Below are 11,914 nucleotides of genomic sequence, written 5' to 3' on the forward strand. Positions count from 1 at the left end.
ACTCACACACACACACACTCACAGAGACACACACACACTCTCTCTCTCTCACTCTCACACACACAAACATCACACAACCCTACAGTCTGAATATGATCATTATTAATGACGAATCAAAGAGTTTATCGAACATGCTGATGATTCTCTGTCTGTGTCTCTCAGCTGATGATTGTCGATCTGTCGCCCGGAGCAGAAACTAAATTCATCACGAGAGTGAGTCGCACACACACACACAGTTTCTCTGATTTCATTTACTCTCTTTGAGACGCTGTTTGTTCGTCGTCTCATTCACCCACAGTACTGCACTACAGTCAGTAACGTAATCTAGGTTACTTATTTTTAGCTAATGTATTCCGACGACTTTTTAGATTACTTTTTTTATCTTACTTGTTTTAAACTTACCATATAGATATAAAAAAGCAAAGAGAAAGAAAATATATTCCATGTCTTGATATCAACGCCATAAAGTGCATTAAACATTACATTAAAGAATTAAAAATAGAAATCGTATGGCACACAGTAGGATTTTAGAGAGGATAATTAAAAAAAAGAAGAATCTATAAAGTGTGAATAATTACTGCCATTGTGTGAGTAATATGTAATCATGTAACTGTAATCCGATTGTGACCATTTTAAAATGCAGTATACTCTAATAAAGCAATAAGCCCCAAGAAGCCGTGGTTTACAGTGAATTTATAACAGCTAAGGGGCGTTGTTAGGCATGACGCGAAGCTTCACGAGGCTTATTGCTTTTATAAAACGGTTATTCCATATACGTAGTAAGGTTTCACAAAATAAAACAGAGCAAATAAAGTGTAATGATATTAATAAAAACAGTATTCTTCCACCAAACAATGTAGTTCCTCAGAAACAGTTGTGGTTGCTACAAAGTGGTTGCCGAGCAACACACAAACGTAAACAAAGGTGTATGTTACTTTGTAGAGTCATTTACAACAGCTTCGAACTCTGCTCAACCAATCAGAATCAAGGACCGGAACTCTCCGCTTTATAATTACAAGTACTGATTACGTAATCCGGATTACATGTAATCAGTTACTACCCTAGCAACCGCATAGCAACGTCCTAAACTCCCAATCATGATGGTGTGATTTCAGATTGGAGACGAGGAGTCTCTCCTGCCCGCTAAGCTGAAGGAGGAGCTGCTGTCGCGGCTGTCCACGCGCACACGCCACGCCTGTGAGTTCAGTCTTCCCGCGCCAACGGCCCGCTTCCAGTAAGAGCGCCGCTCAACTTCCTGTTGTTGTGTGTTCTGGCAGCGACGGAGGAGCTGAACCGGCTGGTGTCAGAGGCCTTCCTGTCCGTCTTCGTCAGGAGCGTGGGGCACTTCTCGCAGTACGTCAAGAGGTGCGCGAACGGCCGCCAGTTCCAGAAGAAGAGCTTCCTGAAGGCCGTGGAACACAAGTCACACCTGAACTTTGTCAAGCTCTTCATCCAGACACAGATGTTCGATCTGTTCATTCAGGAAGAGGAAACACAGCCCAACCCTAACGGTACAAGCACACATGCTAATCAGTTTAAGAAGCTCAAACTAACGCAGGACATGTTTTACAGTACTCTAAAATAAGCTTCTTCAAACAGATCTACCTAAAAACCCCTGATGGTTCTGGAGATTTTTCTTTTTCTTAATGGAACCTGAAATAAGACTGAAAACGTGTTTTAACGGAACGTTCTCTCAAACTTATGAACAAACGTTCTTACAGGTAACGTTAATAGAATTTTCGTTCAAAGTTATGTTTTTTTAAATAATGTTAGTACAAAAACATCATTCATGTAACATTTTATTTCTGAAACACTTTTTTAAAAAATGTTTCAACTCGTTTCCGAACATTCCAAAATAACGTTGTCACAATGTTACCTTAACGTTTGAATAACCAAGACAAAAACATTTTACAAATATTCATAAAACTATATATTTTTTAAACGTTTTCTTACTTGGAAAGTTCGGAAAGCATGCGTAGAACATATTTCTGTTAGCTGGGATGTTCTTTAACTCGCTTTATTTAAATACTCGCGTTTTAAGGGAAGAATATGTTTTAGAACAGCTTTTCTATCGGCAGTTTGCGTAAGCCGTTTTCAATCTACGAAATACAACGGACACTTATAGAAGCTCGTTTCTGCCATGGGATTAAAAATAATGGCGATTGCGACTTTTTATCTCGCAAAAATATTTTTCCTCACATTTCTGAATTTTTTTCTGTTCGCAATTCTGAAAAGAAAACTCACAATTGTGAGAAAAAACATCTGAATTAAAAAGTCGTAATTACCTTTTTAGTTTTTTTATTCAGTTGCGGAAACAAAAAACAGAATTACGAGACGTAAACTCAGAAAAGTCTGAATTGTGAGAACAAAAATGCAATTTTTAAAAATTTATTTTATACTTTTTGCAATGCAAAAATCAAGACTTCACATTGGTGCACTGATTTCTTCTTCATGATCTGTCGTCGTGCTGACGCTCTTGTTCTTCTGCAGTGTTCTTTCACAGGAAGGTGTCAGAGTATCACGAGAGGAAGAAGAGGGAGAAGATGAAGGCCGGATGGGTGTGAGGAGTGGTGGTGTAAACGGGTGCAACGTTTTCTTACTTGGAAAGTTCGGAAAGCATGCGTAGAACATATTTCTGTTAGCTGGGATGTTCTTTAACTCGCTTTATTTAAATACTCGCGTTTTAAGGGAAGAATATGTTTTAGAACAGCTTTTCTATTGGCAGTTTGCGTAAGCCGTTTTCAATCTACGAAATACAACGGACACTTATAGAAGCTCGTTTCTGCCATGGGATTAAAAATAATGGCGATTGCGACTTTTTATCTCGCAAAAAAAATTTCTCACATTTCTGAATTTTATACTATTCGCAATTCTGAAAAGAAAACTCGCAATTGTGAGAAAAAACATCTGAATTAAAAAGTCGTAATTACCTTTTTAGTTTTTTTATTCAGTTGCGGAAACAAAAAACAGAATTACGAGACGTAAACTCAGAAAAGTCTGAATTGTGAGAACAAAAATGCAATTTTTAAAAATTTATTTTATACTTTTTGCAATGCAAAAATCAAGACTTCACATTGGTGCACTGATTTCTTCTTCATGATCTGTCGTCGTGCTGACGCTCTTGTTCTTCTGCAGTGTTCTTTCACAGGAAGGTGTCAGAGTATCACGAGAGGAAGAAGAGGGAGAAGATGAAGGCCGGATGGGTGTGTTATCATCAATCAAGCGCTTTATACACTGCGAAATGAATCTGCACAAGAGACTTGACGAGACTGCAGAGTTCAGTCAGTGAGTGCATGCACTGATTTCTTCTTCATGATCTGTCGTCGTGCTCACGCTCTTGTTCTTCTGCAGTGTTCTTTCACAGGAAGGTGTCAGAGTATCACGAGAGGAAGAAGAGGGAGAAGATGAAGGCCGGATGGGTGTGAGGAGTGGTGGTGTAAACGGGTGCAGCTTTCCTATCGACATTCCATTAACATACTGCAGACATTCAGTCAATATTTAATGCTGTTTATTTGTATCTTGTTTTAACATAATAAAAGATAAAGCGAGCTGATACAATGTTTGTTTGCGAGTTAAGCAATTGATTTTAAACGGGAACAAATCCAGCTCATATTTCACCTCAAACTTGTTATACATGTGTGCATTTGTGTAATTTTTATTATTGCCAGCGATGATTCTCATTGATGCGAAACAGTATTTTTGTAGCATTGCAATAATCAGTACAATAAACATTTTATTTAAATCATCTAAAATATATTATTTGCATATTTCATGCCTTTTAAATGAGGCTTTTATTTTAGTTTTCCATGATGAAATAAGAGCTATAAATGTTCTTTTTGCATAAAATCCACCCACTAATGTCAACTTGAATAACATAATCAAAGCAGTTAGGTGTTTGGATAAAAATATGCATTAACAAAAGTACAGACTATAGAACATGTCTATAGTTTCCACCAACGAACTTACAATAGAAAACAAACAAGAAGTGTATAATACCTGCTAAACGCAGTATTTAGAGCATCGTTTCAGACGGTTGTGTGAAGGTTGTACAAACGTTGTGTAAATGTTAGTATGATGTTTCCAGAGCTCTACACGGCCCGTTGAGTGTTTCTGCCTTTAACCCTGAGTGTCGCTGCCCTCCGCTGGCGCATCACAGTCTTTCTGCCTCATCTGGAGCGTCTTCTCCTCATCAGATGCTCCCGGCGAGCAGCGGCGAGGTCTCCGAGGGCCGTCGTGAAGGAAGGGGCCGGTAATGGTGCGAATCGTACAGGTGGTTGCTCTGAAGCTCCGCCTCCGCTCGCAGGTTGATCTTCTGCAGAGAAACACACGTGTGAGAGACACGGTCAACAGCGTTCTACCATCCGATGGGAGATGCTTTACCTTGAAGTCTCGTATGTAGGTGAGGAAGAAGCTGATGAAGGATAGAGCGAGAGACCATTCGGAGATGGTGCTGACGATGTGCGGCGTGAAACCCTGAAATAAACAGAGCGATCAGAGACTGGCTCGGCACACGCAAAGCTGGCGGTGACACGGACTCGCACTCACAGGTTCTCCGGGCGTCCAGTGCAGCTTCTTGTTGACCTCGACTCCTGACAGAGTGGTGTACATGATGACCGACGACACGAACACTGAGCGAATCAAGGAACCAACAGCAGCGGCATGCTAAATGCATGCTAAACGCTAACGCCTGTTTAAAGGATACTGCTGATGATGCTGGCGAAGGTCCAGATGCAGACGCTCAGGCGTGTCCAGAACATGGTTTTGCTGTGGACATGCGGCTGCATGCGGTACGACAGCAGCATTTGGACCAGGATGTACAGAGCGCCCACGCCGAACGTCAGTATGGCTCCCACCAGATGCATCGCAAACAGAGTGGTTTTCTGGGAAAGACACGGCACGCTTAATGCTCGGTGCGAAAACTCTGAAACATTTTAATTTGAATGAACGGCTGTATGTGTGTCTCTTTAGACCAACACAAATATTTGCATGCTGACAATGCAACTTTTTGCACGTTCGTCTGAACCGACAAATCGAATGCAAAAATCAGACCGAATTTTCATGCAAATCTTTAGGTGCGATTAACATTTTATTTTGCATGAACAGCTGTTGCTCCTGTGAACATTTACATGCGACGTTGCAACATTTTTTTTGCACGTCGGTTTGAACGGACAAAATAGATGCGAAAATCGGACCGAATCTTCAAGCCCAGTATTTGTGTTGGTGTATAAAGGAGAATATTTTGTACGATAAACGTTTTAAATTTAAATCAACAGCGATTGTCTCTGTTCATACCGACACACATTCGCATGCAACGTTTTTTGCACATTGGTGCGAACAGAAAAATCAAATGCGAAAATCTGACCACGTCTTCATGCGAACATTTGGTGCAATAAGCATTTTAATTTGAATGAATGGGTGAGCGATGTGAACATTTGCATGCCAACAATGATTTTATGGAGATCTATGGGTTTTAATCTCTTTCCCATCGCACTGCGAAGAAAACTGGACAACCAATAAAATTTGCGCTTTTTGGTCATCTGCTCTTGTTTGATAAACAACAAAGTGAATAAAAATATAAATATCTGAATGGCTGTTTGAAAACATGTAAATAACGTTTTTTTCAGTTTTTTATGCGATGGTCTGAACAGACAAATCGAATGTGAAAATCTGACCAAATTTCATGCCAAATATTTGTGTTGCATGTGAACGGGCGAATATTCTACGCGATAAACGTTTCAGTCTGAATGAGACAGATTGCAAATTGAATGCGAAAATCTGACCTAATTTTCACGCTGAACACACAGTCGTTATGCTCAAAAAACATCGCAGTGTACGTACCTGAAAGTTAGCGATGACGCACATGCCGAGCGAGCTTCCGCAGCCCAGAACGAACCCTATCAGATTGAGGAGGTTCAGACGGGGGTCGTCCACGAGGGCGCGGAGCTGCTTATAGCGCACGTACATAGTAGCGACACCTGCAGGAAAATACGCAACATTGCATCACTGAAACGCATCATAACTGACAGGGTTAAAGGTCACACTCTACCACATCATAACACCCCCTTCCCCTACTGTTAGCATTAGCACATAGCTAGATGCAGTATTTTTTTGTTTTAGTTTCATAGTCGGTTGTAGAGTTAGGAGTCATAGATAGGGTCAGTGTGAGGTCATTCAGTACCTAAGAACGCAGACACATTCAGCATGAGTCCAAACACACATCGCTCCGGCGCCACCGTCCCCGTGTCACTGTAAGTACAAGACGAAGGTCATTCAGAGGTCAGAGGTCACGCCGTCACATGATGACACCGGTCTGTGCTCACCTGATGTAGGGCACCAGCGGGTCCACGTGTCTCAGGATGATGGCCGTGATGTAAGCGAAGATGAAGGTGGCGGCGGTCCAGATGACCAGCGCCACGGGCAGGACGCACAAACCCTCCTGAAACCACCACATGCCTGACGACACGCCTGAAACACACGCCAGATATCATCAGAGTCAGCCGCGCTTCCTCTTCTCACCACCGCAGAGCATCATGGGTGAGTTTCTGCTTTTCACTTCTGCTCTGAGAGCACAGGGACAGTCATAGCCTTCACAAAAATGTTAAGAAAACCATCCACACACACTAAAACTAGTCAAATGAAATCATTTCTGGTAAAAACGTTCTGGTAATGTTCTCTCAAAGTTATGAAGACGTTCTTCCAGTAACATTATCTGCTGTTTAATACAGTAGGGTGTTTTCACGACACGTCATAAATCTGGAAGTCGGCCATATTGGAGGCACTGAACGTAAACAATGCCGAACGGAACTCATGTATGGGCTTGGCGAAAAAAACGAAGTAGTTCACTACAGCTCCATTACAGATTTGCGCAAAACTTTTGCGATATTTTATAAATGTCGATTAAAAAACTATTGCGAAATGACAGCGTTTCCATTAACCGATGTTATGCGACTAAAACGACTAAAAAAAATTTCCTCTCGTGAGAAGTCATGGCGACGGATGTTGGTAGGTTTACGTATATCGCACTAGCCATTAATTTTAAATCGAAGGAGACGTAGATGTGTATCTTTAGCGAAGCAGTGGGAAAAAAACAGATCCTCTTGAAGAACCACCTCATGCGAGCGGGCATACAAACTTTTTAGCGATATATGGGCATTTTTGCAAAATTGATGTGTTTCCATTGGGTGTATTTTCAATTTGTGCAGTTTGAAGGGTAATGGAAACGCAGTTTATGTCGGGATAAGAAATAGAAGGAAGAATTTGCATTGACACACTATTTTACTATTTTGATACTGTAAAGCTGCTTTGACACAATCTGTATTATTAAAAGCGCTATATAGCCTAAATAAAGGAGACTTGACTTGAATTGTCGGGTCATATTTATAGTTTTTCAAACTTTTTTTTTTTGGAAACATTTTAGTTAATTTAACGTTTTTTAAATGTTACTAGTTTCAGAATGTTCAGAGAACATTCTAAAGTAACGTTCCCATAATGTTTGCAAAATGATACAAAGGAACATTGCCTTAACATTTGAATAACCATTAAAAACTTTAAACATTTTTTTTATTTAAAAACGGACGTTTTGATCGTTTGGAGAACATTCAGAAACAGCGTTTCCATAACTGAATGGGAACGTTAGAAAACCGTTCTTATATTTTTGATCGCTCAATATGGTAATAAATCAGTACCTTGGTATTTGCATTGTAAGAATATTTTATGAGGGTACGTGCTTAAATTGTACAAGTATTTTGAGAGATTTTAAGAATAAACAATAAAAGCGGAATTCAATCACATAAAGCAACAGATTTCTTTAGTTTCACTTTGAATTCCATACAAAGAAAATTACGTTAAAGCGTATTTTAAGGTTATAGTATTATTGCTAATGCTTTTGTTTCTGTCAAATCTGTATGTAATGAAGTCAGTTTTAAAAATAATAATAAGATCATGATGAGCGTTACCTGTCAATCAAACAGACGATCGTCCCTCAGTCTGAGCAGACATGTTAAATCTCCTAATATCTTCCGTTAATGGCTATATTCCATTATGTAATGTTATTGTATGCTTTTATTCGTTTAATACTCCGATTTCTGATTTAGTTCATTTTAGCGCTGTTTTTCTTCCGTGTCTCGCTCGTCAACTCTCGCCGACCAAACTCACGAGACTCGCGGGGAAAAAAACCCGGATGTGGAGCTGCTCGGCGGGTCGCCAGCGCGGGAAAAATCCCCCTCAGCGCGATAATACGCTAATACCCACAGAGACATTTCGATTTATTTAAATGTTCATGCGATCTTTCGATTAAATCAACAGCGATTGTCTCTGTTCATACCGACACACATTCGCATGCAACGTTTTTTGCACATTGGTGCGAACAGAAAAATCAAATGCGAAAATCTGACCACGTCTTCATGCGAACATTTGGTGCAATAAGCATTTTAATTTGAATGAATGGGTGAGCGATGTGAACATTTGCATGCCAACAATGATTTTATGGAGATCTATGGGTTTTAATCTCTTTCCCATCGCACTGCGAAGAAAACTGGACAACCAATAAAATTTGCGCTTTTTGGTCATCTGCTCTTGTTTGATAAACAACAAAGTGAATAAAAATATAAATATCTGAATGGCTGTTTGAAAACATGTAAATAACGTTTTTTTCAGTTTTTTATGCGATGGTCTGAACAGACAAATCGAATGTGAAAATCTGACCAAATTTCATGCCAAATATTTGTGTTGCATGTGAACGGGCGAATATTCTACGCGATAAACGTTTCAGTCTGAATGAGACAGATTGCAAATTGAATGCGAAAATCTGACCTAATTTTCACGCTGAACACACAGTCGTTATGCTCAAAAAACATCGCAGTGTACGTACCTGAAAGTTAGCGATGACGCACATGCCGAGCGAGCTTCCGCAGCCCAGAACGAACCCTATCAGATTGAGGAGGTTCAGACGGGGGTCGTCCACGAGGGCGCGGAGCTGCTTATAGCGCACGTACATAGTAGCGACACCTGCAGGAAAATACGCAACATTGCATCACTGAAACGCATCATAACTGACAGGGTTAAAGGTCACACTCTACCACATCATAACACCCCCTTCCCCTACTGTTAGCATTAGCACATAGCTAGATGCAGTATTTTTTTGTTTTAGTTTCATAGTCGGTTGTAGAGTTAGGAGTCATAGATAGGGTCAGTGTGAGGTCATTCAGTACCTAAGAACGCAGACACATTCAGCATGAGTCCAAACACACATCGCTCCGGCGCCACCGTCCCCGTGTCACTGTAAGTACAAGACGAAGGTCATTCAGAGGTCAGAGGTCACGCCGTCACATGATGACACCGGTCTGTGCTCACCTGATGTAGGGCACCAGCGGGTCCACGTGTCTCAGGATGATGGCCGTGATGTAAGCGAAGATGAAGGTGGCGGCGGTCCAGATGACCAGCGCCACGGGCAGGACGCACAAACCCTCCTGAAACCACCACATGCCTGACGACACGCCTGAAACACACGCCAGATATCATCAGAGTCAGCCGCGCTTCCTCTTCTCACCACCGCAGAGCATCATGGGTGAGTTTCTGCTTTTCACTTCTGCTCTGAGAGCACAGGGACAGTCATAGCCTTCACAAAAATGTTAAGAAAACCATCCACACACACTAAAACTAGTCAAATGAAATCATTTCTGGTAAAAACGTTCTGGTAATGTTCTCTCAAAGTTATGAAGATGTTCTTCCAGTAACATTATCTGCTGTTTAATACAGTAGGGTGTTTTCACGACATGTCATAAATCTGGAAGTCGGCCATATTGGAGGCACTGAACGTAAACAATGCCGAACGGAACTCATGTATGGGCTTGGCGAAAAAAACGAAGTAGTTCACTACAGCTCCATTACAGATTTGCGCAAAACTTTTGCGATATTTTATAAATGTCGATTAAAAAACTATTGCGAAATGACAGCGTTTCCATTAACCGATGTTATGCGACTAAAACGACTAAAAAAAATTTCCTCTCGTGAGAAGTCATGGCGACGGATGTTGGTAGGTTTACGTATATCGCACTAGCCATTAATTTTAAATCGAAGGAGACGTAGATGTGTATCTTTAGCGAAGCAGTGGGAAAAAAACAGATCCTCTTGAAGAACCACCTCATGCGAGCGGGCATACAAACTTTTTAGCGATATATGGGCATTTTTGCAAAATTGATGTGTTTCCATTGGGTGTATTTTCAATTTGTGCAGTTTGAAGGGTAATGGAAACGCAGTTTATGTCGGGATAAGAAATAGAAGGAAGAATTTGCATTGACACACTATTTTACTATTTTGATACTGTAAAGCTGCTTTGACACAATCTGTATTATTAAAAGCGCTATATAGCCTAAATAAAGGAGACTTGACTTGAATTGTCGGGTCATATTTATAGTTTTTCAAACTTTTTTTTTTTGGAAACATTTTAGTTAATTTAACGTTTTTTAAATGTTACTAGTTTCAGAATGTTCAGAGAACATTCTAAAGTAACGTTCCCATAATGTTTGCAAAATGATACAAAGGAACATTGCCTTAACATTTGAATAACCATTAAAAACTTTAAACATTTTTTTTATTTAAAAACGGACGTTTTGATCGTTTGGAGAACATTCAGAAACAGCGTTTCCATAACTGAATGGGAACGTTAGAAAACCGTTCTTATATTTTTGATCGCTCAATATGGTAATAAATCAGTACCTTGGTATTTGCATTGTAAGAATATTTTATGAGGGTACGTGCTTAAATTGTACAAGTATTTTGAGAGATTTTAAGAATAAACAATAAAAGTCAAATTAATTTAAATAAAGCAACAGATTTCTTTAGTTTCACTTTGAATTCCATACAAAGAAAATTACGTTAAAGCGTATTTTAAGGTTATAGTATTATTGCTAATGCTTTTGTTTCTGTCAAATCTGTATGTAATGAAGTCAGTTTTAAAAATAATAATATCATGATGAGCGTTACCTGTCAATCAAACAGACGATCGTCCCTCAGTCTGAGCAGACATGTTAAATCTCCTAATATCTTCCGTTAATGGCTATATTCCATTATGTAATGTTATTGTATGCTTTTATTCGTTTAATACTCCGATTTCTGATTTAGTTCATTTTAGCGCTGTTTTTCTTCCGTGTCTCGCTCGTCAACTCTCGCCGACCAAACTCACGAGACTCGCGGGGAAAAAAACCCGGATGTGGAGCTGCTCGGCGGGTCGCCAGCGCGGGAAAAATCCCCCTCAAGGCTATTTTCACAAAATACGACGGCAATTTTCTAAGAAAAAAAATCCCATTTTCAGTTTTTGATGTGAATATATTGTAAAATATACAGAGGTGACGTATTTCACTACCAAAGTACTGTGGTATAAAAGTTTTAACAATATTAGAATGTACAATACTCATACTAGGCTATATAGTAGGAGTATATAAATAGTATATTTATTTATTTAGTCATTTAGCAGACGCTTTTATCCAAAGCGACTTACAAATGAGGACAATAAAAGCAGTCAAAACTAACAAAAGAGCAACAATATATAAGTGCAAATGACAAGTCTCGGTTAGCCTAACACAGTACACGTAGCAAGCAGTATATATATATATATATATATATGTATGTATATATACATATACACACATACACACACATACATACATACTAACAAACATATATATATGGCATGCCGTTCAGGAAATAATTATATTTATATTATGAAGTTTGAGTGTATGGAACGAAAGTCTGAATATATGGAACGAAAGTCTGAATATATGGAATCAAAGTCTGAATATATGGAATGAATGTCTAAAATTTTATAGAATTGCACATTTGACAATTATCACTGAATAATGTGCAGCTTGTTTTATTCTTGTTATCAGAGCAATAGCCTTTTGAATTGTGATACATT

The 11,914-nt window shown here is 39.4% G+C and overlaps 2 protein-coding genes across 7 annotated transcripts in view; one reads left to right on the forward strand and one right to left on the reverse strand.

The window, feature by feature from the left end:
- dennd2db (DENN/MADD domain containing 2Db) overlaps positions 1 to 2,582 on the forward strand; it is a 10,162-nt gene extending 7,580 nt beyond the window's left edge. Inside the window, exons 8-11 of the mRNA XM_016566189.1 lie at positions 163 to 213; positions 1,116 to 1,197; positions 1,278 to 1,511; positions 2,491 to 2,582. Coding sequence (XP_016421675.1) covers positions 163 to 213; positions 1,116 to 1,197; positions 1,278 to 1,511; positions 2,491 to 2,564 — 441 coding nt within the window. The 3' untranslated portion in view covers positions 2,565 to 2,582. The remainder of the gene's footprint in view (positions 1 to 162; positions 214 to 1,115; positions 1,198 to 1,277; positions 1,512 to 2,490) is intronic.
- A 909-nt stretch (positions 2,583 to 3,491) lies between these two features.
- Positions 3,492 to 11,186, reverse strand: dram2b (DNA-damage regulated autophagy modulator 2b). 6 transcript variants are annotated; one of them, XM_016566194.1, is made up of 8 exons: positions 10,984 to 11,186; positions 9,352 to 9,496; positions 9,210 to 9,277; positions 8,870 to 9,006; positions 4,703 to 4,880; positions 4,546 to 4,628; positions 4,381 to 4,473; positions 3,492 to 4,312 (listed from the first exon to the last, which is right to left on the reverse strand). In XM_016566194.1, the coding sequence occupies exons 2-8, from the start codon at positions 9,480 to 9,482 to the stop codon at positions 4,190 to 4,192; spliced, it is 813 nt and encodes a 270-aa protein (XP_016421680.1). In that variant the 5' UTR covers positions 9,483 to 9,496; positions 10,984 to 11,186; the 3' UTR covers positions 3,492 to 4,189. The 6 variants fall into 6 exon arrangements, with proteins under 6 accessions (XP_016421680.1, XP_016421681.1, XP_016421682.1 ...); XM_016566195.1 differs by having other exon boundaries at positions 9,352 to 9,586; XM_016566196.1 differs by having other exon boundaries at positions 9,352 to 9,591.
- Between the last annotated feature and the right edge of the window lie 728 nt (positions 11,187 to 11,914).

The sequence above is a fragment of the Sinocyclocheilus rhinocerous genome, unplaced genomic scaffold, assembly GCF_001515625.1.
Source record: "Sinocyclocheilus rhinocerous isolate Xijiao unplaced genomic scaffold, SAMN03320098_v1.1 scaffold302, whole genome shotgun sequence".
NCBI classification, from domain to species: Eukaryota; Metazoa; Chordata; class Actinopteri; order Cypriniformes; family Cyprinidae; genus Sinocyclocheilus; species Sinocyclocheilus rhinocerous.